Source organism: Acipenser ruthenus, chromosome 5 (assembly GCF_902713425.1).
Source record: "Acipenser ruthenus chromosome 5, fAciRut3.2 maternal haplotype, whole genome shotgun sequence".
In the NCBI taxonomy this organism is placed as follows: domain Eukaryota; kingdom Metazoa; phylum Chordata; class Actinopteri; order Acipenseriformes; family Acipenseridae; genus Acipenser; species Acipenser ruthenus.
In genome coordinates this window covers 37,779,903-37,806,429 of record NC_081193.1, presented here as the reverse complement: position 1 = coordinate 37,806,429, position 26,527 = coordinate 37,779,903, and the positions used below count along the sequence as shown (strand labels likewise).

Sequence of the window (26,527 nt, the reverse complement as noted above, 5' to 3'; positions counted from 1 at the left end):
CACTTTAATCTTAACCTTTGAAAGGGCTTGGAGAATTTGCTTACTCGTATTCAAGGGGCAGTGGTTACAATCTAAAAACGTTCACAGTTAAAAACAAATAGCTTTGCGTCTGCCTTGGAGCTCCCATGGGCTAGGGAGGAAAAATCAACTGGGGTGGAAAAGACTGAACTCTGTCCTCCGGGGGGTTCAGTATATGGCAAGATTTGTAGCTCACAGCAGGTTAGCTGAGTAAGAAAAGATGATAAACTGGAACCAAAGAGCCAAGTCATTTATTTCCGCATCTCTGAAGTCTCTCAAGTTGTTTGTTTCACAATTTGTAATATTAACATGGAACATGGCCTCAAAGACTCCATGGTGCTTTAAAATTAAATTAATTCAGGGGTAAAATGTTTTAAAAGGCAACATAACAGGAAGAAAAAAATGCTTGCTTAAACTGTTAAGCAAACCCAACTGTTGCAGTGACTAGAAGTAGCAAGAAGTGGTGAATTGGACTGCAGTGTTGAAAAAGAACTGCTGAAATGGTTAAACTCTCAACAAAAAACAAAATGTTTGCTGGCAAAAAGAGGTGGCCAAAATAGCTATGCATGGATTGTGGAAAGCGAAAATAGTTTCATTAATCTCAGAGCATAAAGATAATGCAATCATACAGTCTATAAGATTGATTGCTTTTTCTCTAAAACTGTAAAATGTTGTCTGAAGAGTAAAAAGAAGGAAGAAATTGCAATAGCTACTGTAGCAACACTTCTGCAGCACTGTATTATATTTAGAAACAAACACTTAAACCACATGAAACTTAGATGAGTGTGTTTTCGTGAGATTTCAGTGTTCATTGAACCCTGAACAGGCTCCATTCCGATAATCATTTTGAGCTCATAATCTAACTACATCACAAACATCAGATGATGGTAAAATAAGTAAATCAATTCATACATACAAGATTTAGAGCAAACTGATGAGTGTAGGGCAAGGGATTACTATGGTAACATCAACCTTGTCTTTCTGAATATGCTAATTAATGAAATATGAAATCTTTTGGAGGTAAAAAGAGCATACTGCTTACAGCTTTTAATAGCATAGTGTGATCTGTCACAAGGATGATTTTGTTAGTTCATACCTTTTGTAATATCAGAATATACAGTTGTACCATTCTACCAATAGCATTACCATTGTAAAGTTACCTCATTGTCATTGAACATAATTTCATAAGGGTAGGATAAAAATGAATTGTGATTCACCGAGTAATGGCACTTTTAAAAAGTTATATGCACTGATATATGCCAAATAATATCCCAAGATGGGTCTCCATTTATTTTTCTTTAGAATACAAAACCAGTAAGCAGGATATTATTATAATATTATTAATGCGATAGCTGTGAGCATCTATTATCTGAATCACATTGCACAGTCATCTTGCACATGTGCTAGCAAGGAAGAGAAAAGTAATCTGCTACTTTTTTTAATGGCAAATGAATTTCCGTACCGTAATGGCCGTAATAACAAGACTGCATTAGTGCATGTTTATGTTTGTGGATTTTTTGCAAGGAGTCACTTTTAAGCTCTGTAAGTCATTCAGGTGGGTAACATTAATTGTCCATTTCTTCCTCCCTGTGAACCTGCTGATTTGATTTTAGTAGTTTTAGTGGTGAGCATTTCGTGCATGGTCTGCTTTCGTCAGGGCACACAATTTCCCGTTTCATTTTAGAAGAAGTTGTAGTAATGTCATGTCAGGTTTTTAACTTTTTCATGTACCGCACCTGTACAAAAAAGCTTACTTGATTCAGACAAGGAAGGAAGCAGGTGTCCGACAAAAGGTAGTGTTTGCATCGGTTGATGTTACGTTGACATCGTTAGGAGGAAATCAAGAATTGGTTTTGATTGTGCTGATAGAAAGCATCCCTTCCACTTAGAGGAAACAGCACCATTTCCACGTATTGTCCATCACTGAAGTTATGTATAATGAATACAAGTGGTGGGACGAACATCACATTTTTTTAATGTTCAAAACAAAGTGAATATTTGAATTTCTGTTGTAAATAAGATAAGATGAAATTCATTAGTGAAAGTGTCTCTGTAAAATGTAACTATTACCCACCTATAAAGAAACACACACTTTAACCATCACTGATCGACACAGGATGAACATTAAAATACTAGATGTCACATTCACATGTACAAATATTAAACTGAAAATTTGTGGCGCCACAGATTTTCAAAAGAAAACTGTGTTTAATAAAACAGCACAGAACTGTTTTAATCTGCCCTGGAACATAGTATAATTAAATTAGTTTACTGAGGAAAACTATGATGTGTCTTTTAATAAAATTAAAAATAATTGCTTCTGACCAATTGTTCATTTAAAGAAAAATGGGAGCATACTGTAGGGCCCTATCCATAAAATGTTTCATGAAGTTAAAGCTTGAGTTTATTTTTGTGTTTTAAGTTTAAGTTTAAGTTGCTGTTTCATTAGGGGCCTGTAGTCTAAAAAATAAATGAAATTATCAGCAAATAGGAAATTGAGGCAGCACTAGAGTCTTTGAATTGGCCCAAGTGCGGATTATAATAGGACTGGCCACTGTTCATAAGATCCTATACTATAACTGACTAGTAAACACTTGATAATCCGTTTCCCATTGACCCTGCTAGAGAGAAGAGGATTGTAGATTGCCGATGAGCAATTGCTACGCGAGCAGGAAGCACAGTATTTATTTGGTGTCAGTTTGTGTTTGTGATTTGTTTTTTGTTCAACCTTTTATTTTGCTCTGTGAGTGTTTGTTTTTCTTTAAATATTTATTTTATTTTTGTTTCAATAAAAACGGTGAGCAACAGCAATTTTCACCTGTCTGTGTGTCTCACTGTCAGCTATCTGGTCTGGGAATGTCATCACTCCTCGGCTACCCTGTCACAGTCAGTAATAGGACCCTTGATGACAGCCACTTTCCAATTACTAACAATATCCGGAGACAGGAAAAGGGAAATTTAACTTCACTATCCTATGGTGGAAACAAAATGATATGTTGTACCAAGCAACATCATAGTGTAATTATAAACCTAAACAACATAGATCACAAGTATGGCTTCCTTCACTAGCTCCTTACTCATGAAAACTAAAACTGAAAACTAGTTCTACCTAATACTGCTGAAGGGGATATTTTGGATGGAGTTTTACATAAAGCCACATGTGGCTGCAGTGAGATTCAGGCACTATTTATTTATTTTTTTAAAATTTAGTCATTGTCAATTAGTTTTTATTATTTTCTCCCCAATTTGAAACGCCCAATTATTTTTTAGGCTCAGCTCACCACTACCACCTCTGCGCTGACTCGGGAGGGGCGAAGATGAACACACGTTGTCCTCCGAAGCGTGTGCCATCAGCCACCCTCTTCTTTACACTCTGCAGACTCGCCGTGCAGCCGCCTCAGAGCTACAGCGTCGGAGGACAACGCAGCTCTGGGCAGCTTACAGGCAAGCCTGCAGGCGCCCGGCCAGACTACAGGGGTCGCTGGTGCGCGGTGAGCCGAGGACACCCTGGCCGACCTAACCCGCCCTCCCCCCGGACGACGCTCGGTCAATTGAGTGCCGCCCCCTGGAGCTCCCGTCCACGGTCGGCTGTGGAATAGCCTGGACTCGAACCGGCGATGTCCAGGCTATAGAGCGCATCCTGCACTCTAGCGAGTGCTTTTACTGGATGCGCCACTCGGGAGCCCAGATTCAGGCACTTCTACAAAATGATCAACTTCTTCATCATTAATGCTGCCCTTGCTTTACATTTCAATAAAGATGTGCAGCCAACAACAACAGCATTGAAGAAAACTCGATTAGACTAGATCCCAAATAAACATAAAGATCTAATATTAGAATGTTATGCACTTTAGTTAACACAGGGTACACCCAGTTTAGGATAAAAACAAAAAAGACATTACAGTACACTTGATGATGCATCCTTTGTTTATAGCTATATATATATATATATATATATATATATATATATATATATATATATATATAATAATAATTATGGTCTTTCTTTTTTAAAGTTCTCACAATATACTATAAACATATAAACTGTCCATGCACAAAATATACATCATTGCTTTTGCAGTTTTAAAAATGAACTTTTATAAGCTGCAGTATTGCACACCTTGAGGTTGTGTTCAGATTCAGACGTGGTAGAGACATCGAGCAGTGGGGAACTATCTTCTCAAGTAGAGACTCTAAACTGTGATGAACTGAAGTGTGCAAGTGTGAAACTGAAGTTTGCTGTTATGGTACGAAGACACACATGGTTCTTCTCTCAGGAAGTAAAGGAAAACCACAAGCACATTCTGCTTCACAGTGTAGTCATTTCGCGCCAATTTTTTTAGGCACTCTCTTTAAACACTAGTGATGATTTTTTTAAAAATATATCTGCAACATTTACTGGTTCCCCATACTATTAAGCTTCAACAACCAGAACATGCAGAACACATGGGTCTTATTGTTGTAAAATAAGAACACCATCTGCCTGTGACAGTCACTGTAATTCTGATTGATTGTTGTTTGTTAATGATCTTCATTGAATTGTATTTGGTAGGCATGTTACCCATATTTCTAAAAATAAACAATCTGAGTGCTGTATATAGTTTCAGTAATTTCCAGTATTTGGGCATTATGAAAACACATGCAGGTCTTATCTGGTGCTTTTTTATAAGGCGTTTACAGGATTTAAAAGGTTTTTCTTTTGATAACAACAAGCATGCTCGTCACAATTGTTGTAGGTGACTTCTTAAAACATTAACACGCTATCCAGTGTATAGGCTGGAAATAAAGTGTACACTGGAAACCCCCTTTACAATGTTATTCATCCCTAATTTATTCTGTATTACTATTGAAATGTAATATACATTTTAGTCTCTACATTTGCAAGTTCACATTTTAACGGTAGAATGGATACTACCTGTGAGAGTAATTTAGTAATACAACAACAATGGGGTACAATACAGACTATTTTCTAATTCAAACCCCAGTAATCTGAACTGAATTATAATCCTGAAATTTGCACTTTGCAAATTTCAGTATTATAATTTTATGACAAACGTGTATCTGTAAAAAAGCTTAGTCTGCATTTATTTTCTAAGCGTTGTAGCTGATTTTTTAATTATATATAGGGCTTCTGATTTGGGGTTTTAACCGATAAAACAACCCCGAAAAAAAATGAAATCGGTTAATAGCCGAAAACACCGGAAAAACTGTGGAAATGGTTAATCAATTCACTTTGACTTTACCCTTTTCCCATTAAAAAAATAAAACCTACTACAAAAATAATAATAAATACATTTCCCAGTGCTGCTGGGCAATGTCCCGCCTTCCTGACTTGTGTCTATCATTGATTAGTTCTGAAACTTTAAACCCGCCCCAACTGAGTGACAGCACATTCCTACATTTCTATTGGAGAATCCGCTCGTGATTTAAAACAAGATTACCATCAAGAATGAAAGCTTGTTAGCGTGATTTAAAACTGTATTACAGTTAAGACACGGAGGATTAAAAACAGAATTGTGGCGAAATGTAAAAAAATGCCTACACACAAAAACCCCAGAAGAATGTGCCTGTGACCATATGTTGTAGTTGTATTTCTGTATTGTTGTGATATATATATATATATATATATAGATACATATATACACGCACATACACATACACTGTAACAAATCTAAATGCAAACATCTTTAATGTTTTTTTTTTTAAAACCTACCCTTTATTCTATGAAATTATCTAAATAAACATTTGAGATGATTCAATAGACAGTGTTATCAAAGTACATAACATTTTAAATTGAATTTTATCTGATTTTTACCATTTATATTATTCGGCTACACACAAAAAACCCCAGAAGAATGTGCCCGTGACCATATGTTGTATTTCTGTATTGTTGTGATATATATATATTTTTTTATCTGTATTGTCTCCCTCATTTCTCTCTTCTCAAGGGGTGGGGAGTTTCTAACACTTTGCCTCCTGTCACACTTGGTTTCAACTGATTTAAGTAGTGTACATTCGGATTGATATTCTGCTGGCATTATACTTTGGTGCCAAATTTTACAATATTACTTTAAAAATTGTGAAAAATATACTTTGCAAGTATCCATTTTCAGAGAAGGATAACATTATTTTAACAATATGCAAGAAACTGCAGTAAGAACAATACGTTAACTACTTCTTCCTGCTACTAAATGGTTTCTTTCTATTTTTATTTTGCACTATTACCCGTTGTTTATTTTGCACTTTCTTCAAAATAGGGCCCACAGAGGATTATATTCCTGAAAGTTTTGTCTAAAAGCATGTACTAACAGAAACAAAGAAAGAAATGTGTTCATTGTTCTATATAAGGGAAGCCTTGAAATAGTTTATTGACTTTGTTACTTATGTACAGAGTGGTCTGCTTGTATAATAAACGCATTCATATTTTAGATTTTCTTCTAAACTTTTTCCCCTGACTATGCACTTTTATCTTTTGAATAAAACAAGAATAATTAGTAACGTGCCATACAACGCAACCTTCGGCAGAACATTTTGCCTGGTATTACCTCTTGTTGCCATTCCTTGGTACGTATCTTGGTACTGGCATAATAGAAGTTATGTGTAGCACAACTGATTATTATTTTAGGTTTAAAAGTCTGTTAGTTATTTCTTTAAAAAAAAAAGAATCACTGAAAACACCAAGTTATCATCTGTTAGAATAATACTGTAAAATGTACAGTACAAAATAACAAATTCACTTAACAATATTAGAAAAACAACTTAAAACTAAGATAAGAGAAATACATTATTCATGCATTTTTGTGATCTTTTACTGTGAATATTTTCATGGTTTGTGATAAAAGGATTTTTCCTGTAGCTAGCCAACATATGAATGTTGAATTCATGCCTTAGAGCAGGGGTCTTCAATCCTGGTCCTGGAGGGCCCGTGTCCCTCATGGTTTATGTTTCAACTGTACCCTAAATTACTTAATTTGACCAAATAAGTGCTTATTAGAAGCTTAATTGGTCAAATTAATTAATTTAGTGTACAGCTGGAAAAAAAAAACAGGAGGGACACCGACCCTCCAGTACCAGGATTGGGCACCCCTGCCTTAGAGGCTTCAAATGTCATTGGGCAAAGACAATATTGGATGAGATATTTCTGTTATCTTGTGCATGGTTTGTGTTAAGATAAGGTCAGTTGCTTCTTGTTTCTATATAAATCCATATATTATCTAAAACAGATTTTTTTTTTAATTGACAGAAAATGTATCTTTTTTCTTAATAGATGTATACTGTATACACACCCTATCATCTATTATTATATACTAGAACTAACTGTAAAGGCTGTAGATTTTCAGGAGGTGCTACCTTAACAAGCACCCTTAGGATGTGTCAGCAGCATATGCTGGTGCTGCCAGGAATGGCTGACGAATCGATCTCATCTCTGTCTCCAGATTTTATAATGCTTTAGTTCTGCTTAAGTCATATTTCAGATTGGATTATACTTGCAGCAGGATATCCCAATGAAATATGTTTGGTCTTGTCACCATTTGTGGTTTCTCTGTAAAAGAAACAGAAAACTTCAAGGCCTTGTTATATCCTTACAGATAATATCCTTACAGATAAACCTGCATTTACCTGAGTGGACAGCTACCAATGTACAGTATCTCGCATTGCTCCTGCAGACTCACAGTGTGTTAAGTTAAAGAGGACACATTTTTGTCCCCAGGTGGTCTGTTACATGTGAAGTCATGATCGCTGGTGTCTGTCGTTGAACTCCCAGCTCATACAGTTCAGACAGGGTCCTGTGGCAATGTGCCCCGCCCCTGTGTACATTTCGGTGTTATATGTTGCGTGTGATGTGTAAATGTTGGTGTATAGATATTGCTGCACGGGATATAAGTGGGTCTGTGTAGCACGAGTTATTTAAAATGTATAATTGTATTTAGACACGAGGGTGGCACAAATCACTTCACGTGCATTTAAAGTATGTTATAATATGTGAGCACGGGGTTGCACAGAATTAGTTCATGTGCTGGGATTCAAGTGAATAATTAATTAGTAATTGAATCCCGGCACAACAGTATATATAGATGCACGTTTCATTCACTCAGGGTCGGGTGTTCGGTGAGTAGAGAACGGGAGAGAGAGGAGGAGTAAAATAAAGTAAAATAATAACAACAATTGCTATTTGTTTGTTTATTTTGACTCGCCGTGTTTGTTTGTCTGTTTAGTCCACTGTTTGTTTAAGTGTTTGTCCGTTTTCTTTGTCTATTTATTTTGTCCTCAAGTGCCGTGTGCTGTTTTTTTTGTTTAAATCTTTTATGTGCTTCATTCAATTAAATGCACTGAACGCCGCAGCGTCTCAGTTTCACCTGCCACTACTGTCTGTCTGTTTCTTTCTGGCCTGACGTCACCCCTACAGCCAGCCTGTTCACAGGTCCCTAACAGAGTATGTCAAGAAAAAAAGAAAACAGTAGCTGTACAGTGATAGTACTAGTAGTGGTGGTTATATCAAGTTTTATACTTCACATTATTGGTGAATATATATATATATATATATATATATATATATATATATATATATATATATATAATTTTTTTTTTTTTTTTTTTTTTTTTATTTACCTGGTAGTAGGACATTTAGTATGTGGGATCAGAAAAAGATTTGAGTGGTGCTAAAACATGAGGGATACCTGTGAAAATACCCTGGATTTCCCATATAGTCGATCCTGTAAAGGTAGTCACAGTAGCCCCCCCTGCACACACACAAAACACACAAGAGTATATTGCTGCAGATCGGAGGCTGTCACGGCACCGCTTCTAAAATGTCTTAAATCATGTAATAAAATACTGCATTGTTCAAAAACCATAGTATTTCTGATAAACGCCGCCCTCAATTAAGTGCCACAGCCATTTTTAACAATTTAAAATAAACAACGCTGCGCTAATTCGATGTCTGGAGGTGGTTTTGAGCCATAATGCACATGTCTAATATGAAAAAAAATATTAGCCATGTTCTAACGTATAAATGTAAATAATACTAGAATTTATCTTTTCCAGTTTAGGGGTCTGTTGCCATGGTAACATAGAATATATATATATATATATATATAGATATAGATATAGATATAGAGATAGATAGATAGATAGATAGATAGATTTTGTACATGCTAATGCTCAACACAAGATTTTGAGTCATGCTGCATGCTGCATAGGAATGTGGTGCTGAGAGAGCTAACTGTTGCACTGTGTGTGCTGGGGAGAGGAGATTTCTTGTTGCCATGCTAGATCACCCAGCTTTGGAAGCCATGCTGTTGGATATATATAATAGGACTGCAGGCACAGAGAGTTGCTATAGCAATGGTTAAAAGACAGAGTTTTGGTTACAGGTTTCCTTGGTAAGGACCTCCCTGTTTGCTTTAGGCTCTTATTTAATAAGAACAGTTGCTGGACAGAGATCGTGATAAAGGTGTGAGAATAGGAGGCAACATGTTGAAGTGGAAGCGTGTTTCTTTTGGCAAGATAAAAGGTAAATGATTCAGTTATTACGGTAATATGTAAGAGATTGTGTCTTCATTTGAACGAATAATATAAATGGTAAAAATCAGATAAAATTCAATTTAAAATGTTATGTACTTTGATAACACTGTCTGTTGAATCATCTCAAATGTTTATTTAGATAATTAGATATATATATATATATATATATAATCACAACAATACAGAAATACAACTACAACATATGGTCACAGTCACATTCTTCTGGGGTTTTTGTGTGTAGGCATTTTTTTACATTTCGCAACAATTCTAATCCTCCGTATCTTAACTTAATACAGCTTTAAATCACGCTAACAAGCCTTCATTCCTGATTGTAATCTCGTTTTAAATCATGAGCGGAGTCTCCAATAGAAATGTAGGAATTATATATATATATATATATATATATATATATATATATATATATATATATATATATATATATATATATAATTAGCTAATTTTACCTAGAGTGGGTATTGGTGTGTTTTCTTAACATCTACTATTATTATTTATTTATTTCTTAGCAGACACCCTTATCCAGGGCAATTGTTGTAATTGTAATTGTTACAAGATATCACATTATTTTTACATACAATTACATTTTTTTACACATTATTTTTACATACAATTACCCATTTATACAGTTGGGTTTTTACTGGAGCAATCTAGGTAAAGTACCTTGCTCAAGGGTACAGCAGCAGTGTCCCCCACCTGGGATTGAACCCACGACCTTCCGGTCAAGAGTCCAGGCCCCTGCTACTCCACACTGCTACTGTTCTGCACATTTACCAATAGGTGTCACTGTTCAGCTCTTGCTCTGTTGCGTAGTGTACCTGCCAAGACTCCTTTATTGTTTGGCAAACATGTTACTACATGACTAGTCAATGAAGAAAAGGCTTAAGTTGCAGTGCTTTGTGTTTCTCCCTCTTTTTCTTTATAAAGATGACCTGGTTGTTAAAACTACATTTGCTGAGGCTATTCTTCTTACTGCCCCGCTGACAGGTTCACAAAAGTGTGATTTCACTTTAAATGATGACTAAAGACTGTGGACCTTCATTGCCATGTAATACTTAATGCAGACTTTAAAAAAAAAAAAAAAATCTGATTGCATTAGTGGGGAATCTCCTTTTGATCTCTCAATGAGATTAATTGTGATGGTCTCAACGGTGCTAGGCTTTCCCAGAATGTGTTGGCAGTCCATTACTCTTCACATGAGAATAAAGGCACTTCAGCCTCCTAAGTTCACTTGCTGCTAAAGCTGAAAACTTGGTGCGCTATGCTGGTTTTATAAATGCAAGCTATTCTAGGCATTGGACAGAGGCGAACCAAACTGTTAGCTGATTGAATGCATTGCACACAGTGCAACTGTTGGTCAAATGTTGCATTTTCTTAGATTGTGATTTTACCTGAGCACACAGCCACAGTATCTACCACCAGTAAAATGCTGCACACACCTCAGTTTGCTGTCGAGTTATCCTAGCCTTTGAGTGTGTTGGCAATTATTATTATTTTTTTGAAAAAGTAATACAAAAATATAATAATAATAATATCATGCCTTTTACTTGGCAGCCTTTTTTTTAAATTAAGCAGAACATGTAATAACATAGTTTGTAACTATTTGTTTTCTAAAGTTGTCAGAATATTTTTTCTTATTTTTTAACATTTATATTTCGATTTATAATTTCAAATTTAAATAATTTACACAATAGTTTGTAGCGCAGAACATAAAAATGCACTGTTAATTTGAATATGATAAAGTGTAAGGAGCAATAAGCCTATAACCTCACAAACTCCTTGACACAGGATGTGTGATCACTATATAAAGAGCTGCCTCTTCAGCGACTGGCATTGTTGCTGAATGATGTCAAGGAGAAGGAAACAAAAAGCTGATTCAGAGCAAATGGTGAGATTTCTGAAAACAAGGTCTGCTGGGGCTAAATATTGCTGTACTTAAGTGGATTTAAAAAGGGGCACTTTAAAGAGGTCAGTCTACAGGGGTCACTGTTGTATGGTGAGCGTGTCGTTTTTGACAGACTTAGGGCATGCATTAGAAAAAAGGTAATGATAGAATCATGAACCGTGTAATCTGCCCGTGTGATTCATTAAACTCAACTCACTTTCCATCCAGCTCTTTGGAATGACCAACTGTTTCTTTGCTCAATTTAAATGTCAGGTATGGTGGTATTTACTCATAGGCACTGCTCTCCTTCTGAATATCTACATTCTACATTATTAAAAAGGTATAAAACAGCAAAGCTGACCTTCTCCTATTTCCACCCTTTGAGTGATGTTTTTTTTTTTTTTTTTTAACTGCATACATTACGTAAGGCACAGATGAACATTTGCCAAAAAGGCTTTATCGAAGCGAGATAAAGACATTTGTTGCGGGAACTGTTTTTTTTTATTTTTTTTTATTAAATCTTCTGGGATGCAATGAAGGTCATTCTTTTCAGGGCCAAAAATAGCAAAACTGATGGGATCTTTTAAAATTTTGCGTTTCCATTTTAAAAGGCAAGAGTAAGAAGCCAGTTAAATAAATAGCTTCTGCCGAGAAATGAAGCATTCTTTAGTAGTAGATTATTATAGTGTTGTTCTGTCAGATTGAAAGTGTGGCCTAATGGGATGCCAAACCAGTCCAAGTCCCTTGGGATCCTTCATTATTCATTGTGTAGAAAACACTGCTGTGTGTTTAATGCATGCACGGATTGTATGCATGGTATACTCCATATATATTACATATGTATTATGTAACTAACAGTTTTGTGTGAATGGGCTATCCATCCAATTTGAAATGTCTAATTTATATCCTGCTGCAACCCACTTACCAATTTAAAGATCTGAAAACAGTATCATGTTACCAAGCTTCTTGGAGACCAGGGCCCAGCCTTGGAAATCTATTTTTTGGACTCATGGGGTGCTTTACAAAGTAGAGGTTACTTAAGTACAAGAAGTGTACTAGCCAGAAACAATTTTCCACAACCAGGATTCGAACCAGAAAGATCCTGATTGCATAACTCACCCTGCAGACCCCGTAGGGACCCATTCTGTCTATCCTTGCATGACAAAATCATTTGTTATGCAAATGGAACCCCATACGTGTGCTCAATGATAGATTTTTTTTTATTTCCTGCAAACTGTAGATAAAACGAGAGGTTTATCTGTTTCTGGTCTTTTTTTCTGATCTTTGTGATGCCCTGTTTCTTGGACACAGTTGAAGAAAAAATATATACAGTTTCATTTTGAACACGGTAATAAAACAATTATTTGACATGATGATTTTGTATAATATTGCAAGCCATTTCCACCAGTAATGGAAACACATCAGATCTGAATGGTGTGAAGGGCTGATACTGTTTTAGCCCTGGATAGTTAACAGGTGTTTCCATATCCACGACTGCACAAGTTACTGATGTTTCACAGGGTACAGTCAACAAAGTGATGACTTTGCATCAGACTTCCGTCTTTCCTGAAGTAATTAGTAGAGGTAATCTTTAAGGAATGATCATGTATACCTTCAGAACAATTTAAAACCCTGCAGGCATATCTCATTGAGTAAGTGCTATTCTGGCTGCATGCGTGGGCCTGGTGTTACATTTGCTATATAATAAACAAAAATGTAACAGTAGAATCTGGTTGAAAATATAATGAAAACAAAGCGATTTTTCCTCAGCGGAGCCTTTATTAGACACAATCTGTGCTGAATAAAAGAAAAGAAAAAAGTAACATTATAATCCCAGTTGGTTACAACAATAAGGAAACATCAGCAGCAAAATGAAGCACATTGTATAACAAAAATAAATAATGAAACACTGAATATAGAAAATAAATCTTCCAAAATACACAGCTGCCTGATACAGTTGGATTAAAGACCATTGTCAGGCCACTGACTACTTGCATACAGTAATACAGTACATGAAAAGAATGAGCTTGTTATTGGAAATGTAGATGTCCTTTCACAAGCCTTTTTTAACTGCCTACTTGAATATCAGAGAGTGCACTGTCTTGGGCTGTCCCCACTCACAACAAATGGGGATAATTCTTCCAGTGCTCTGACATCACAGAATGCCACATTGCTGATTGGCTGGGCTTTGGGAAATAGATTATTTCTCCAGCTAAGAGGGATGCTGGTAGTCAGAACAGTGGGGCTGTTCCACACAGCACAGCTGGCTCTCTCTTGCAGGATGTAAAAGAAAAATACATAAAACGTTTGGAAAGGATAATAAACATCTCTCGACCAGTACATGTGAATCTTATTTCCACTGGAAAGGATGACAGTGGAAGCATCTCATCTGCTGTTTCTGGGAAACACATTAACAGTTTATGTTCTGAAGACAAGTAAAGGATTTTCTATGGCTATCTCTCTTACCTGGAGGATAACACACATGATGGGCTGATCTGCTGCAGAACAACACATCTCACATAATGGCTCGCTATAAGGAAATTCCTAGCAAAAATGTTTCTTCTCTTAATTTGGTGACAGGATTTTTTCAGTATCTGCATGGTAAGTAGGGCACTATTAGACATCAGAACACAAACCCCCTTGGGGATTTGTGCAAGCATTGAAAATTGAGAAGCCTTAATAAGCATTTCCTATGTGTCAGACTGTTCATCATATATATAGTATACCCTATAAGCTACAGTGCTGTAGTTGTTTTCTGTCATAACTGTATGTGTTTACACTAATGTAGTGCTCTTGATTTATTGTTAACATGTTTCTTTTGTGGAAAAAAATGGCTACTAGCTCATCAGGTTTTTTTTTATTTATGTATTTATTTATTTTTACTAGTGAAGCTGTTTCTACCTTGTACCTAGGAATTATTATTAGTGGAAGGTCTCAGCTCAGTCACCCATGTTGGTTTAACAGTGTGGAGAGATGTGACTTGCATGCATAGTAGGGGTAGAGGATCCATTCTGGTTTTTCGTGCATTGCTTTAATGGTTCACCAGTATTGAGGCACCGCATAGCTCTTTACTACCAGATTGTTCAAGTGACCTCTTCACATTTAAAAGATTAGCCTACTGTATATAGAGTATTTCCATGGAATCTGCATGGAATATAAGGGTTTTTTCCCCCAAATTATTTAAACAGCAGTGGAACGAAGCACATTACTGCCCATCATTTAACTCAGTATTAATCCTGATAGTGTTTCCACTAGGCTTGATTTATTGAGTTTGGGATGATGCAATTAAGATCTGCTGTTGATATAAGACCCCCAAGGTCAATCATCTAGCCGGTAGTGTCCACTGGGAAGAATATTAATGCTATTGTGATATTTTTTTTTTCTTTTAAAGAAGAGTTTTGTTTTTGGAAACATTTTTCAAACATTGGTTTGATCTGCTTCAAACTAAGTCACTGTTTCAGTGAGAGTTTCAAGAATCTGAATGGTGGTCATCTTTCAAGGACAACTACAGTAGCATAATGACAGTTCTACGCAGAATCTGATTGGGTGAGACGGTCTGCCGGGTTTAGTAAGATTTATGATCATATATTTCTCTCTCATCAATAGCATTTAATAGGGGTTTCATAGTAACCACAAAAGTGAAATTGTGTTATTGGAATTGATTGTGAGAAACCTAATAGTGGCACATGAATGTTGTGGGTTACATGTTTTATGGAATCAAGGTAAGAAATATACAGAATCGAGCAACGGTTTTTGCCATCGAGTCAAGATCAATGTTGTATGTTGTGATACAAACATTGTATTTTATTTTAAGCTACTTTTTATTTCACTTCATCTACTTTGTTTTGACAAAATAAGATGTAATCCTTTGGTATCCTGAAACAATGTCTTACCCTGGCTGCTGTTTTATTTTTAGATGAACAGGAGGCAGTGCAGAAAAGAACTTTCACTAAATGGATCAATTCCCATTTGGCAAAGGTAAAGTAAAATTATATTTCCATTTCCTTATCTTCAGAGACTGATGACTAGACTTGTGCTTCTAGAATAAACTGGCCTAGTTTTTCTAAAGGCCAATTTTAGTGGGAAATGTATATGTTGTCTTGCTGTTGGACACAGAATGGGCACCCATTCAAATGAGTAAGACCATACTAATTCAAAATCTTGATTTCTGAAGTTTGGCATGTTTAAGTCCTTAGCCTATGAATGCTTAGGTTTGTAGTTGAGATGTTTTCAAATCTACGACTGAACAAACTGTTTGAAACTTGGTTCTCTGGTCACTACCACAATTCAACAGATGGTTGTGAAATATTTTCAACCATGGCAGCACCCAATTCATCCAATTAGTATTGCTGTATGTGGGTGCTGGCATTTTAGTGTTTCAACAAATTAGCACTATGCATTGCTATGCGAGGGCAGGCTCTCATTGTTTCAACCTATCACTGATAGTATCAGCACCAAGCACTGTCATGGGAGAGGCAGCGTTTACTTTACAAATGTGTCCTGACCTTGCAGCTGGTTTCGCTATGACAACTGTGCTTCACAAAACATTGAAAATAAATCCCTGTAACTTCCAGAACCACATTTAAAACAGTCGAGAATAAAGGATATTTAACTGTTAACATATGTAGATATATTTCTCAGTAAACAAACCTTTAGCCTTCCTGCGTTTCTTTTTACTAGTAGTAAGGACCAATCCACTTTCCGTGTGCCACTTATTTTAATTTAATGAAACCAAAGAAATCGTCATCTAACTCTTTATTTCTAGTGCTGCTGTCTTGTCTGTCGTGTTCTTTTTTTTATTCACTATCCTGTTACTGCAACAGCCCAGGCCAGTAAGGCACGATAATTTCCAGTAGTGGGCTTTTACTAGTACTGTATTTGGAATTCATGATTTTTTTTAGTAATGGCTTCAAGTAGAAAAAATCTATGAAAAAGACTCCTAGGTCTTTTTCATAAATTCCTTCTTCAATTTGAGTATCTCCCTGTAACAGGGCGAGGTGCCCTGTACATTGTTTTGTTTATTTTATTTTAGAGTGGGGTCCCCCTCCGCCCCTGTGTTTATTTTGTATTGTTTATTTATTTTTATTGTATTATATTTATGACGGCGAAGCACTGGTTGTTTTGTATTTTAAATGACGGCGTATCCGTTTGTTTATTATTTAGTAGTGTGGATGGGAAGCCCCATCCACACAGTAATTAGTAAACTCATGCAGAAGGTGGCCATCTCCCGAATTAATTAGGTGATTTAATTTGTTGCTAATCGGGAGATGGTCACCTGTTATAAAAAGCCTGCAGCTCTCCAACTCGGGGTGGGAGTTCAGAGGAGAGAGCGAGAGTGGAGAGAACTGAGAGAAAAACGACTTTAAAAAGATACAGGATCAGTGAAGTCTACAGCTCAGCCTGACCTGTGTTTTATTTATTTATTTTGTGTTCGAGATTCTTTTTGTTTAAACTTTTGATTTATTTTTGTATTTGTTAATAAAAAAATGGCAGCCAGCCGATTCTTCACTTTACCTGCAGGACTCTCTGGTGTCAGTATTTTTTCCCTTCCTGCTTCTGCCGTGACGTCACCGCTCAGTCAGCCTGTCACCCTCCCATATGATGTTTATAATGCACATTTGTATTGCCTGCATGCAGTATCTTACACTTTTCTCTATTGCATGTAATTTGCCATGTGTCTGCCCAGTTCTGAATACTGTCTAGATTATTTTGAATGACCTTTGCTGCTGCAACAGTGTTTGCCACTCCTCCTATTTTTGTGTCGTCTGCAAATTTAACAAGCTTGCTTACTATACCAGAATCTAAATCATTATTGTAGATTAGGAATAGCAGAGAACCTAATACTGATCCCTGTCTCTCGGTTTTAGCCCCCTTAGCAATATTGATTTCTATCTCTCTCTTGGCCTTTCTAACTTCCTTTTTGACTTGTGTTTGCAGTTCCAAGTACTCTTTCTGTGTACTTTGTTTTTGGTCCCTTTTAAACACTCTGTAAAGTGCCTTTTATCGCTGAATATTTTTTTTTAATTGATCTATTAAACCATTTTGGCCATTATGTTTTAGATTTAGATTTGTCCACTTTTGGGATCTAATTGTTTTGCACCTCTAGTACTACATTTTTTAAAAACAGCCATCCTTTTTCTGTGGATGTTTTTTCTATTTTACTCCAATCTACTTCTGTTAGTCTGTTTCATACCTTCATAGTTTGCCTTCCTAAAATTGTAAACCTTAGCTTTAGTCATTACTTCTTTGGTTTTAAAAATCACTTTAAATGAGACTATGTTGTGGTCTGAGTTTGCCAGTGGTTCTCTGACCTCTGTTTTAGTTATTCAGTCTTCGTTATTTGAAAAGACTAAATCAAGGTATGCCTCCCGTCTAGTCGGTGCCTTGAGAAATTGCGTTAGGAAGCAGTCATTTGTCATTTCCACCATTTCAATTTCGTCCGTTGTGCTCCCCACCGGGTTTTCCCATTTTATATGGGGGAAGTTGAAATATCCCATTAGTATGGCTTCAGGCTTCTCCTTTGCTACACACATTTCTAATGTCGTTGTATAACAGATTATTTTGCTCGGCATTTGAATTTGGCGGTCTATAGCATGCTCCTATTATTATGCCCTTTTAATTTTTGTGCATTATTCTGACACACATTGATTTGGCGTTGTTTTCTTCATCCAGATGTAACACCTGGGCTTCAAGACTATTTCTTATGTATAGCGGATTGCAATTTAAACAGCGCCCATTTGCAAACACATCAGCCAATTAATACATAAAGTTATTTCTTTGATAATCCTACATTTTTGCTATTTGTTTAACAAGCCGTGTGTACCCAGACAAAATATCTGTATTTTACTAAATCAGCGGTGTGTAGTGTAGTGACTACGTCATCCAACAGTGAGAGGAAAGCCACTAGTTTTCATTAAGGAATGTATTAGAGCTACAAAATATTTGAGCTCGATTTAATCCAGCCCATGGTTTAACGATGCTAATTACAGCTTTAATGACAGCTAGAGAGAACAAAAGTAAATGTCAGAATCTACTAGGTCTGCAACGAAGGGTACATTTTGACCGAAGGTTCGGAACACATTACCGAAGGAAGGTTGGGACCTTCGATGGTACTCATTTGCATATTTTTTGGTGACGTCACCATACCAGTTTATATTTGATTGAAAATTCTATTTTACAGGTAATCCATATTAATGGAATAAAACATTCACATGCATTTTAAAAATTTTATATAGAACAATAATTATGTTTTTATAATTTAAATACAAATAAAAATACACGTTGTTTCTTTACACGTAATTGAGCCTGCTTATATACAGTAAGCTTGCATTGCAGCAGCATCAACTGCAGCGGACACAGCGTTATTATAACAGTCAGCGTTCCAAGCAGGTTATCAGTCATATTTTACTACTACTAAAAATATTAATAATAATATGAATTTACGCTTGTCAAGTGACCCCGGAGATTGGTTGTGCCTCCATGATGATACGAGTCGCTTGCACAGTTTGCATTTAAGTTTTCTTTTGGTAGTATTAGCATTGAACAAAAAAAAATCCCAAATAGCAGAGGGGTTTCGAGACATTTCTTTCAAATACAATTTAAGCCTTACGCACGCTACAACGCTTTGCTGTCAAGACGGCCAATGAAGAAATTGTGCTTCTGCATAACACGAGCACGAGCTAGAGGGTGGGTGGTGCTCAGTTTTGGAAATTCTTAGTGTTAGCGTATATTTTGTATGTTTCAAAAATATTCTACCATAGCACACTGTCTTGTACACTAGGTATTCAGTACATATTTTACTGAAGCAATACAGCCTAGAGATAAGAGCCCATGGCTTTGGATACTTCATACACTGCAGCCGGCGCCATGTAGAGTTGCTACGTACGATTTGGTAGTGGATTTTAGTAACTTTTGTTTACGTAATATGCATTATACAAATCAAAAGTTCGAATTTTGCATCTGAGTGACATTTAATGTGTAATTTATAGTATTCACACATTGTCAAACAGTTTCTGTTAACAGAAAAAAAAAAAAAAAAAAAAAAAAAACTGTGCGTGAACCCGTCTGACGAACCTTCGAAAGTTTAAACAATCTTCGAACCCCTGGCTAGCGAACGAACCTTCGGACACAGCCCTAGAATCTACCAGCCCTAAATTAATAAGTAACAGTTGCTACCAAATGCCTCTAAACGGTCCGTGTACATTCCGGCCAATCGTTTTTGTGTTCTAAATCGGAAATCGGAAAACCAGAAAACGACTCGTTTTTCTATTTCGGCTTTTCATAAAAACAAAAATCGACCCGTTTTTCATTTTCCAATTTCTGAGTTTAAAATACAAAAACTGATTCAGACTTGTTTTCTCATTTTTCATATTGCTTTTTGTAACAAAGTATTCAAAATGGAATAATCTAATACAAAAATAAATACAGTTGGGTTTTTACTGGAGCAATCTAGGTAAAGTACCTTGCTCAAGGGTACAGCAGCAGTGTCCCCCACCTGGGATTGAACCCACGACCCTCCGGTCAAGAGTCCAGACCCCTAATCACTACGCCACACTGCTTCCATAACAACGAGACACATTCGATACGAGTAGAGCACGCATCAGTACTTTTTTTTTTTTTTAAATGGTCTATTATTTAGTTTTGTTTTACAGATTATACAGATTACAGTTTACTTTGAAATCAAAATGTAAGCTTTTGGGATATATAAATAATTCTGCAATTACTGCCATGCACCTTCGCAGACTACATTCAGGCAATCAATAGCACTGATCAGCTGGATGCTAGTTACTGTTGCGTTTTTTTCGGCTGCTAGTGTGGTCTGTTTGCGTTAGATGATTTCCAGTGTCACGTGACCTACACCCTGCTCACTAACGCTTATTTAAACCAGAGGTATCCTTGATACGGACCTTATTTGAGCTGCCAGCCACATGGACATTTATTTATTTATTTATTTATTTATTTTACACACACCTAATAATTTTGTTTGACAGTTGACACTGGCTACAGTGAACTCAGTTTGGGTTATATCTGTGTAATTAGCATTGTTTTATTTAGATAACACTATGTATAAAATAACTTCCATCACAAATTGGACCGTTATACCTTACAGGGGGGATGGGGAGATGAGTGCCTTAGAATGTTTGTTCTTGTTAATACTATATGTAGGAAAGTATGTAGAAAAGTAGTTGTTAAAACATGTACTGTTGAGGGACTTTGAGATGTGTTGGATGACTTAGGATAACTTTTAAAAAATCCATTTACATACTAAAACCTAAACAGTGATATATAATTACAATTCCTTGAAATGGAGATATGATCCTCTTTCATTCTACAGTAGTTAAAATCTGTCCATCAGATAAGGAAAACAAATTAACATAAGCTTTACTGATTTAGTATTAGTAATCCAACACAGACAGAAAACATTTTAAGGAAATAAAATAATAATAAAAATGATACATTATAAAGACTCCTGTTACTTCTTGGGTATAGATAGATTTTTTTGTCCTCTTCCTAAATTAAGACTAATCAATATTGTGAGCGTAACTCAATGTTGTGTGTGCTCGGTGGTAAATAAACTATACTACAGTGCCATCTATGAAATGCATCATGTTTCCTTGTCTGCACTGCAGCAGCGTTAAAAAAAAAAAAATTTTTTGCATTTCATGCTTATCCCTTCATTAAAAAACCATATGGTGGTTCATTGAAATGCCTAGACTGCCAATTGAGACTGACTGTCTTATTTCTGTTGGGCTTTTAAGGACACACTACATAACATGCTGTACTACAACAGATTCTGCAACTGCAGGAAGTTATTTTAGACATGTAGATTCAAACCCTTTTAGGAAACATTACAAATAGACAGCCACATTTCATTTGTTTGTAAACATGTACACTACCAGTAATAAAATGAATATCAGTGTTTCAAAAGATTTGCAGGGCCATCTTAAAGAAAAAAAATAAACCATTCTGTATTACATGACTAAACTATTTCCAACTTAAACAATATTTCACATTTACTAATTAGCAGTGCACTTTTCCAGTTATAAACAAGGCTAGGAAAAGGTATCAATAAATCAATCAATATTTATTTTATATAGCGCCTTTCATAGTGGACCACCAGCACAAAGTGCTTTACAAGATAGTGAGGAACAATGCATAATACATTAAATACAGTGAAATACAGGGCATAGTACATTAAATACAAACAGTACAATAAACAATGCAAATACATTAAATCCAGGCATACTACATTAAATAAAAGGCTAGGATGTGTATATACAGCACTCAAGAAGAATATGGCTAATTTAAATACCATACAGTGTAGTCTGACATCCTGGGAATACATAGGCAAGCCTCTAAAATTAGTTAATTATGTCGGGTGATGCAAAACTTTTGGCCACAGCTGTACAGTAAGCACATTTACATAGTAGTAACTCGACAGTACTTGCACACTTAAGTTATACCTTCTTTCCTTTGCTGTCTTCCACAACGAAATCCCTACGGTCACGGGTACATTCTTCTGGGGTTTTTGTGTACAGGCATTTTTGTCCATTTTGCCACAATTCTGTTTTAAATCCTCTGTATCTTAACTGTCATACAGCTTTAAATCCCGCTAACAAGCCTCCATATGTAGGGATGTGCTGTCACTCAGTAGTTGGGGCGGGTTTAAAGTCAGGAAGGCGGGACATTGCCCAGCAGCACTGGGAAATGCATTTATTATTATTTTTGTAGTAGGTTATATTTTTTTTAATGGTTCAAGGGTAAAGTCAACGTGAATAGATTAACCATTTCCACAGTTTTTCTGGTGTTTTCCGGTGTTTATTGGCTATCCATCAATTTAATTTGTTTTGTATCGGTGGTGTTTTATCGTGTTTTATCTGGTTTTATCGGTTAAAACCGAAAATCAGAAGCCCTAATTATAGTTAGCCAATTATATGGCTCAATGCTGCCTAATAAGCTGCAGTACTGTAGTTCCAAAGCAGTACTAGAGTACAGTTTAGTCGCTGACTTTTTTTAAGTAAAAATTAGGAGCTGTACAAATAAAGCACTGCGGTATAATGCTTGAAGGCTTCATGACTGTAACAGTTTTACTACATATGTACAGCTATGGCCAAAAGTTTTGCATCACCCTTAACCCGCTGAATAATGTTATGTTAACACGGTAGCACTTTTCTTCCACAGTAGGCTGCAAGAACTACTGATGATGATGATGATGAAGATGATGATGATAATACAGCATCTACTGACCATTGTATGCCTATATTTAAGGGGATTACGTTTTATCCAACTTAATGTAATACAACTTAATATAGCATATGCTTTGAAGTGCAGTCATTTTTATTTAGGTTTAGGATGGATTTCTCTATGTAAAAAAAGTATAAAGTTTTTGCCAGCAGAATTTGAATGCTGCCTATCATGTGCACACTGCAAACTGTGTTCAAAATCTAGTGATCTTGTAATGCAGTTAGTGTTAGTGCAAGCCAAGCAAACTGTATGGCCATGCACTTTTACTGACAACACAGAGTCCTTACCCAGGGAATAACCGTGAATCATTCTCTATTCTAGCCCATGTCTAATCTTGTTTACAAAGTGGGTAGTGTGATTATTGGTGAAGAATGATTAAATTAGACTTATAGAGGAGGATGTAGGGATTATGCATCCAGAGAAGAATGTATCCTAGTATCTGCACAGAGATCATTATTACCACCCGCACTGCACCTTGAGAAAGGTGGCAGGCATGATCTGCTTTCTTTTAACACATTTTCTTGAAAATGAATAGGAACCTAGTTTGTATCTAACTGTGCTCGGAATGTGTAGGATGAAAAACATAATTTTATTGTACTGGGCCGTGCTCTGCATTGCTGCAGTGGTCTAATAAACCACTATCATGACTGATGTTGCAGAGCTCATTGTCGTTTCACTGGGTGTGCTTGTTCACTTGGTTTGCAAAGCACTTTGTAATGCTCTAGAGCAGTTGTTATGTAATGTAACATATTGAGATTATGTTGGGTACATATCATTGTGCAATGGGCAGGGAAATGCAGGCTTCACAGATGGAGAGCAGAAGGGCATCGAAGACCACCCTTTGTGGACAGTACAGAACCTATTGCTACAGTACATTGCTCAGCAAGCAAAGCTGTGTGTCGGTATTGCTAAAAGAGCCAACAAGTACTGTGTGTATTGATTACCTGAAACAGATAAGAGACAACAGATAAGTGCAGTAATAATTGTGTACCTGTCTAACTAACTAATAAACACACAATCATTTCAAAGTTGACATGTAAAATTATATATACAGTATGTGTGTGTGTGTGTATATATATATATATATATATATATATATATATATATATATATATATATATATATACCCTTTACGATAAGTGGACTATCCTTCATTCTGGTCTGTATTCTGTATGTAAAAGCTGCATCTCCCTGTTGCAATTTACTTATTCTAATAATTGAGGTATGGACACGTATCCCTCCAAATCAACACCTTGCAGATTTACCTTGTCGAATCAATGCTGTCCTGGCTTTCCTTTTGACTAGGATTTGAAGGTGATTTCTTTTTGTCTAGCCCCTGCATTTTCATTTTGCTCTCGCTGCTGTTTTGCAATTGCAGTTAGCAGTGCATGACAGGGGAGTGTTGATTCAAAGGCTGAACTAACAATGCTGTAAATTCAGATTGCTGTTTACTGGGGCCATGCAAAAGTGGGGTCAAAGATCCCAGTGTAGGTTTTGGGTTTTTCCTGTGATTTTGCCTGTCCATTTGCCAGACATTAAACCTGAGGGTGGGGTATTTTTTTCCAGTCTTAGTCTGCTTGCTAAATAATTCGTTTATTTAGCGGTGACTGACAAGACTAGCATAACTTTGAATGGTTTGACAGTCTTGAAAGTTACCTTTATAGAACAACTATCTGTCTTGCTGACATGTTCCTGATTTCCTGTTCAGTTTTAGAATGTCACATTTCGACATTTTCTTTTTAGTAACCATAATCTAAAAATACAAACTGTGGGTGTTGTTTTTAATCATGAGTTATATTTTGAGGCAAATATTCAAAATATGAATTTTTCATCTTAGAAATATAGCTGAGCTCTGATCCAGTTAGTCCTCTCCTGATGCTGAGAAACTGGCACAGGCTTTTGTTTCTTCTAGGAATGATTATGTGCTCTTTGTTGGCCTGCCTGAAAATGTTGTTGTTTCCAGATCGTTAAAAATGTTGCTGCACGAGTGTTATAAGTAGGACCACGTCAGTCTGGTTTTGATATTTCTACTCTGGTTTCCTGTCTGTTTTAGAGATGACTTTTAAGATCCTTTGTATCTCATGAATTTGTTAACTCTTTTAACCCCTTGTTGTATCTTGCGTTCACAGGACACAGGCTTGTTGCAACTTCCCAGGTTCAAAATTCATACTAGGTGTAATGATGTTAAACTGCTAGCCTTGGTGAATGCAAATGTAAGAGCAAAGTGCTTTCCATTTGTGCTGGATTGCACTGACCCTTTCATGCTGAGATTTTTAGCTGAGTGCTTGCGGAATTGTGTTAGCACTGACCAACTAAGAAGTGTAGTGATTGCCTTTGCGGTGATATTGATAAAGTTGTTCTTTATTGCCACAGCTCCATTTGTTAATGCAGTATTTAGAAATATTTACATAAAATAGTGTTTGCATATGTGATTGCAGTGTTTTGTTATATTCATAAACATTAATTACTGTTCTAATACATATTTCCAGCCTTTAGAGCTTATATAGAGCTTATTTATGACTGGCTTCGTTAAAATATGTTTCAAACCCGACACAAAGAAAAAGAGCACTTAAAAAAAATGTAATGACCTGCGGGGAGTGTGACAATAATAATAACTGTCTGGGAGTTCAGTGCAAGACAAGTGTTTATAGTGACCACACACATATTTACAAACAGTGGTGTACACAGGTAGTTATAGTGACACAGTGTACACAGGTACTGCTTTGCAGTCTCTTGCCGTCTTGGCCTTGCCTGTTCAGATTTAGGATTTTGTTTCTCTTCTACTCTCTAAACCCTCTTGGTTCGCGTGTCCTTGGCAGCGTTAGTCCTCCTGGAAAAGGCAATCAGCAATTGTAAAAACCTCTGTGGTTTGCTTACTTTTGTGCTTGTATCAAACGCTCCCGTATCAAACGCTCTTGCACCAAACTCTCCACGACTGAACTAGCAGACTCAGCTACACAGTTCCCTTATAAGTACCAAGCCCCACCCCATTAATCCACTGCAGCCAATCGCCACTCAATAAGCTGTTGCTGAAACCTCGGTCTTAACTAGTAGGGAGCTCAGTACACCTGTAAAGCTGACCTACCCAAGATGGCCGGCGCAACCAGACTCTAAACCTACTGTATGCGCCATCTTGTTGAGGTTACGTCTGTCAGTCTAGCGCCTCAGTCTTTCGGGAGGCCAGTTTTTCCACCCTCCATCTTCCTTCACCCTATTACACCCCCCCCCCCCCCCCCTCCCCAGAGTGGCACTGTGACACTCGTCCTCTCCCTGCCCACTCCCCCCACCCCCCCCGAGAAAAAATTGCTGTTGCCGTGCAGCTTACCCTGCTGCTGATCAACTCAAAAGGAGTAGGGTTGCAAGAGAGGTAGCAACGAGTCTCAGGAAATAGTAGCAAAAAGCATCCGTTCCCCACTTAATCGCCCAGCACTCCTTCCCTATGACCGAAGCATCCGTCTGTAAGATGAAAGGCTCAGAAAAAACTGTTTATTAATACAGGGGATTGGCTCAGGCATTTTTTTAGCCTCTCAAAGACCCCTTGATAGTCAGCAGTCCATTTTACTTTTTCTGTGGCATTTTTCTTGGTTAGATCAGTGAGGGGAACTGCTACAGAGTCCGGAATGAACCATCTTAACTTGCTAGTCCCAACGCTGACATAACCTGGTGGTTTGTCTTTGGTACTGGCACACCCAAGAGCACCTGGACCTTGGTTACAATAGGCTTTATTTTGCCATTACCCAACATGTAACCCAAATATTTAGTCTCCTCTTTTCCAAACACACACTTACTCACCCTACTGCTAGATATGAATAAATGCAGCTTGTGAAATGAAAACATCCA

General features: G+C 36.7%; 1 protein-coding gene across 9 annotated transcripts in view; it reads left to right on the top strand.

Annotated features, from left to right (window-relative positions):
• Nucleotides 1-26,527, top strand: part of LOC117402844 (nesprin-1-like) — a 194,828-nt gene that overhangs the window by 11,484 nt on the left and 156,817 nt on the right. For 6 of the 9 annotated variants that reach the window (XM_059024134.1, XM_059024133.1, XM_059024132.1 and 3 more), the window contains exons 1-2: nucleotides 13,752-14,044; nucleotides 15,360-15,421. In XM_059024134.1, coding sequence (XP_058880117.1) covers nucleotides 13,966-14,044; nucleotides 15,360-15,421 — 141 coding nt within the window. In that variant the 5' untranslated portion in view covers nucleotides 13,752-13,965. Of the gene's footprint in view, nucleotides 1-13,750; nucleotides 14,045-15,359; nucleotides 15,422-26,527 lie in introns of those variants that run through there. The other 3 variants (XM_059024136.1, XM_059024135.1, XM_059024130.1) reach the window with 2 other exon arrangements.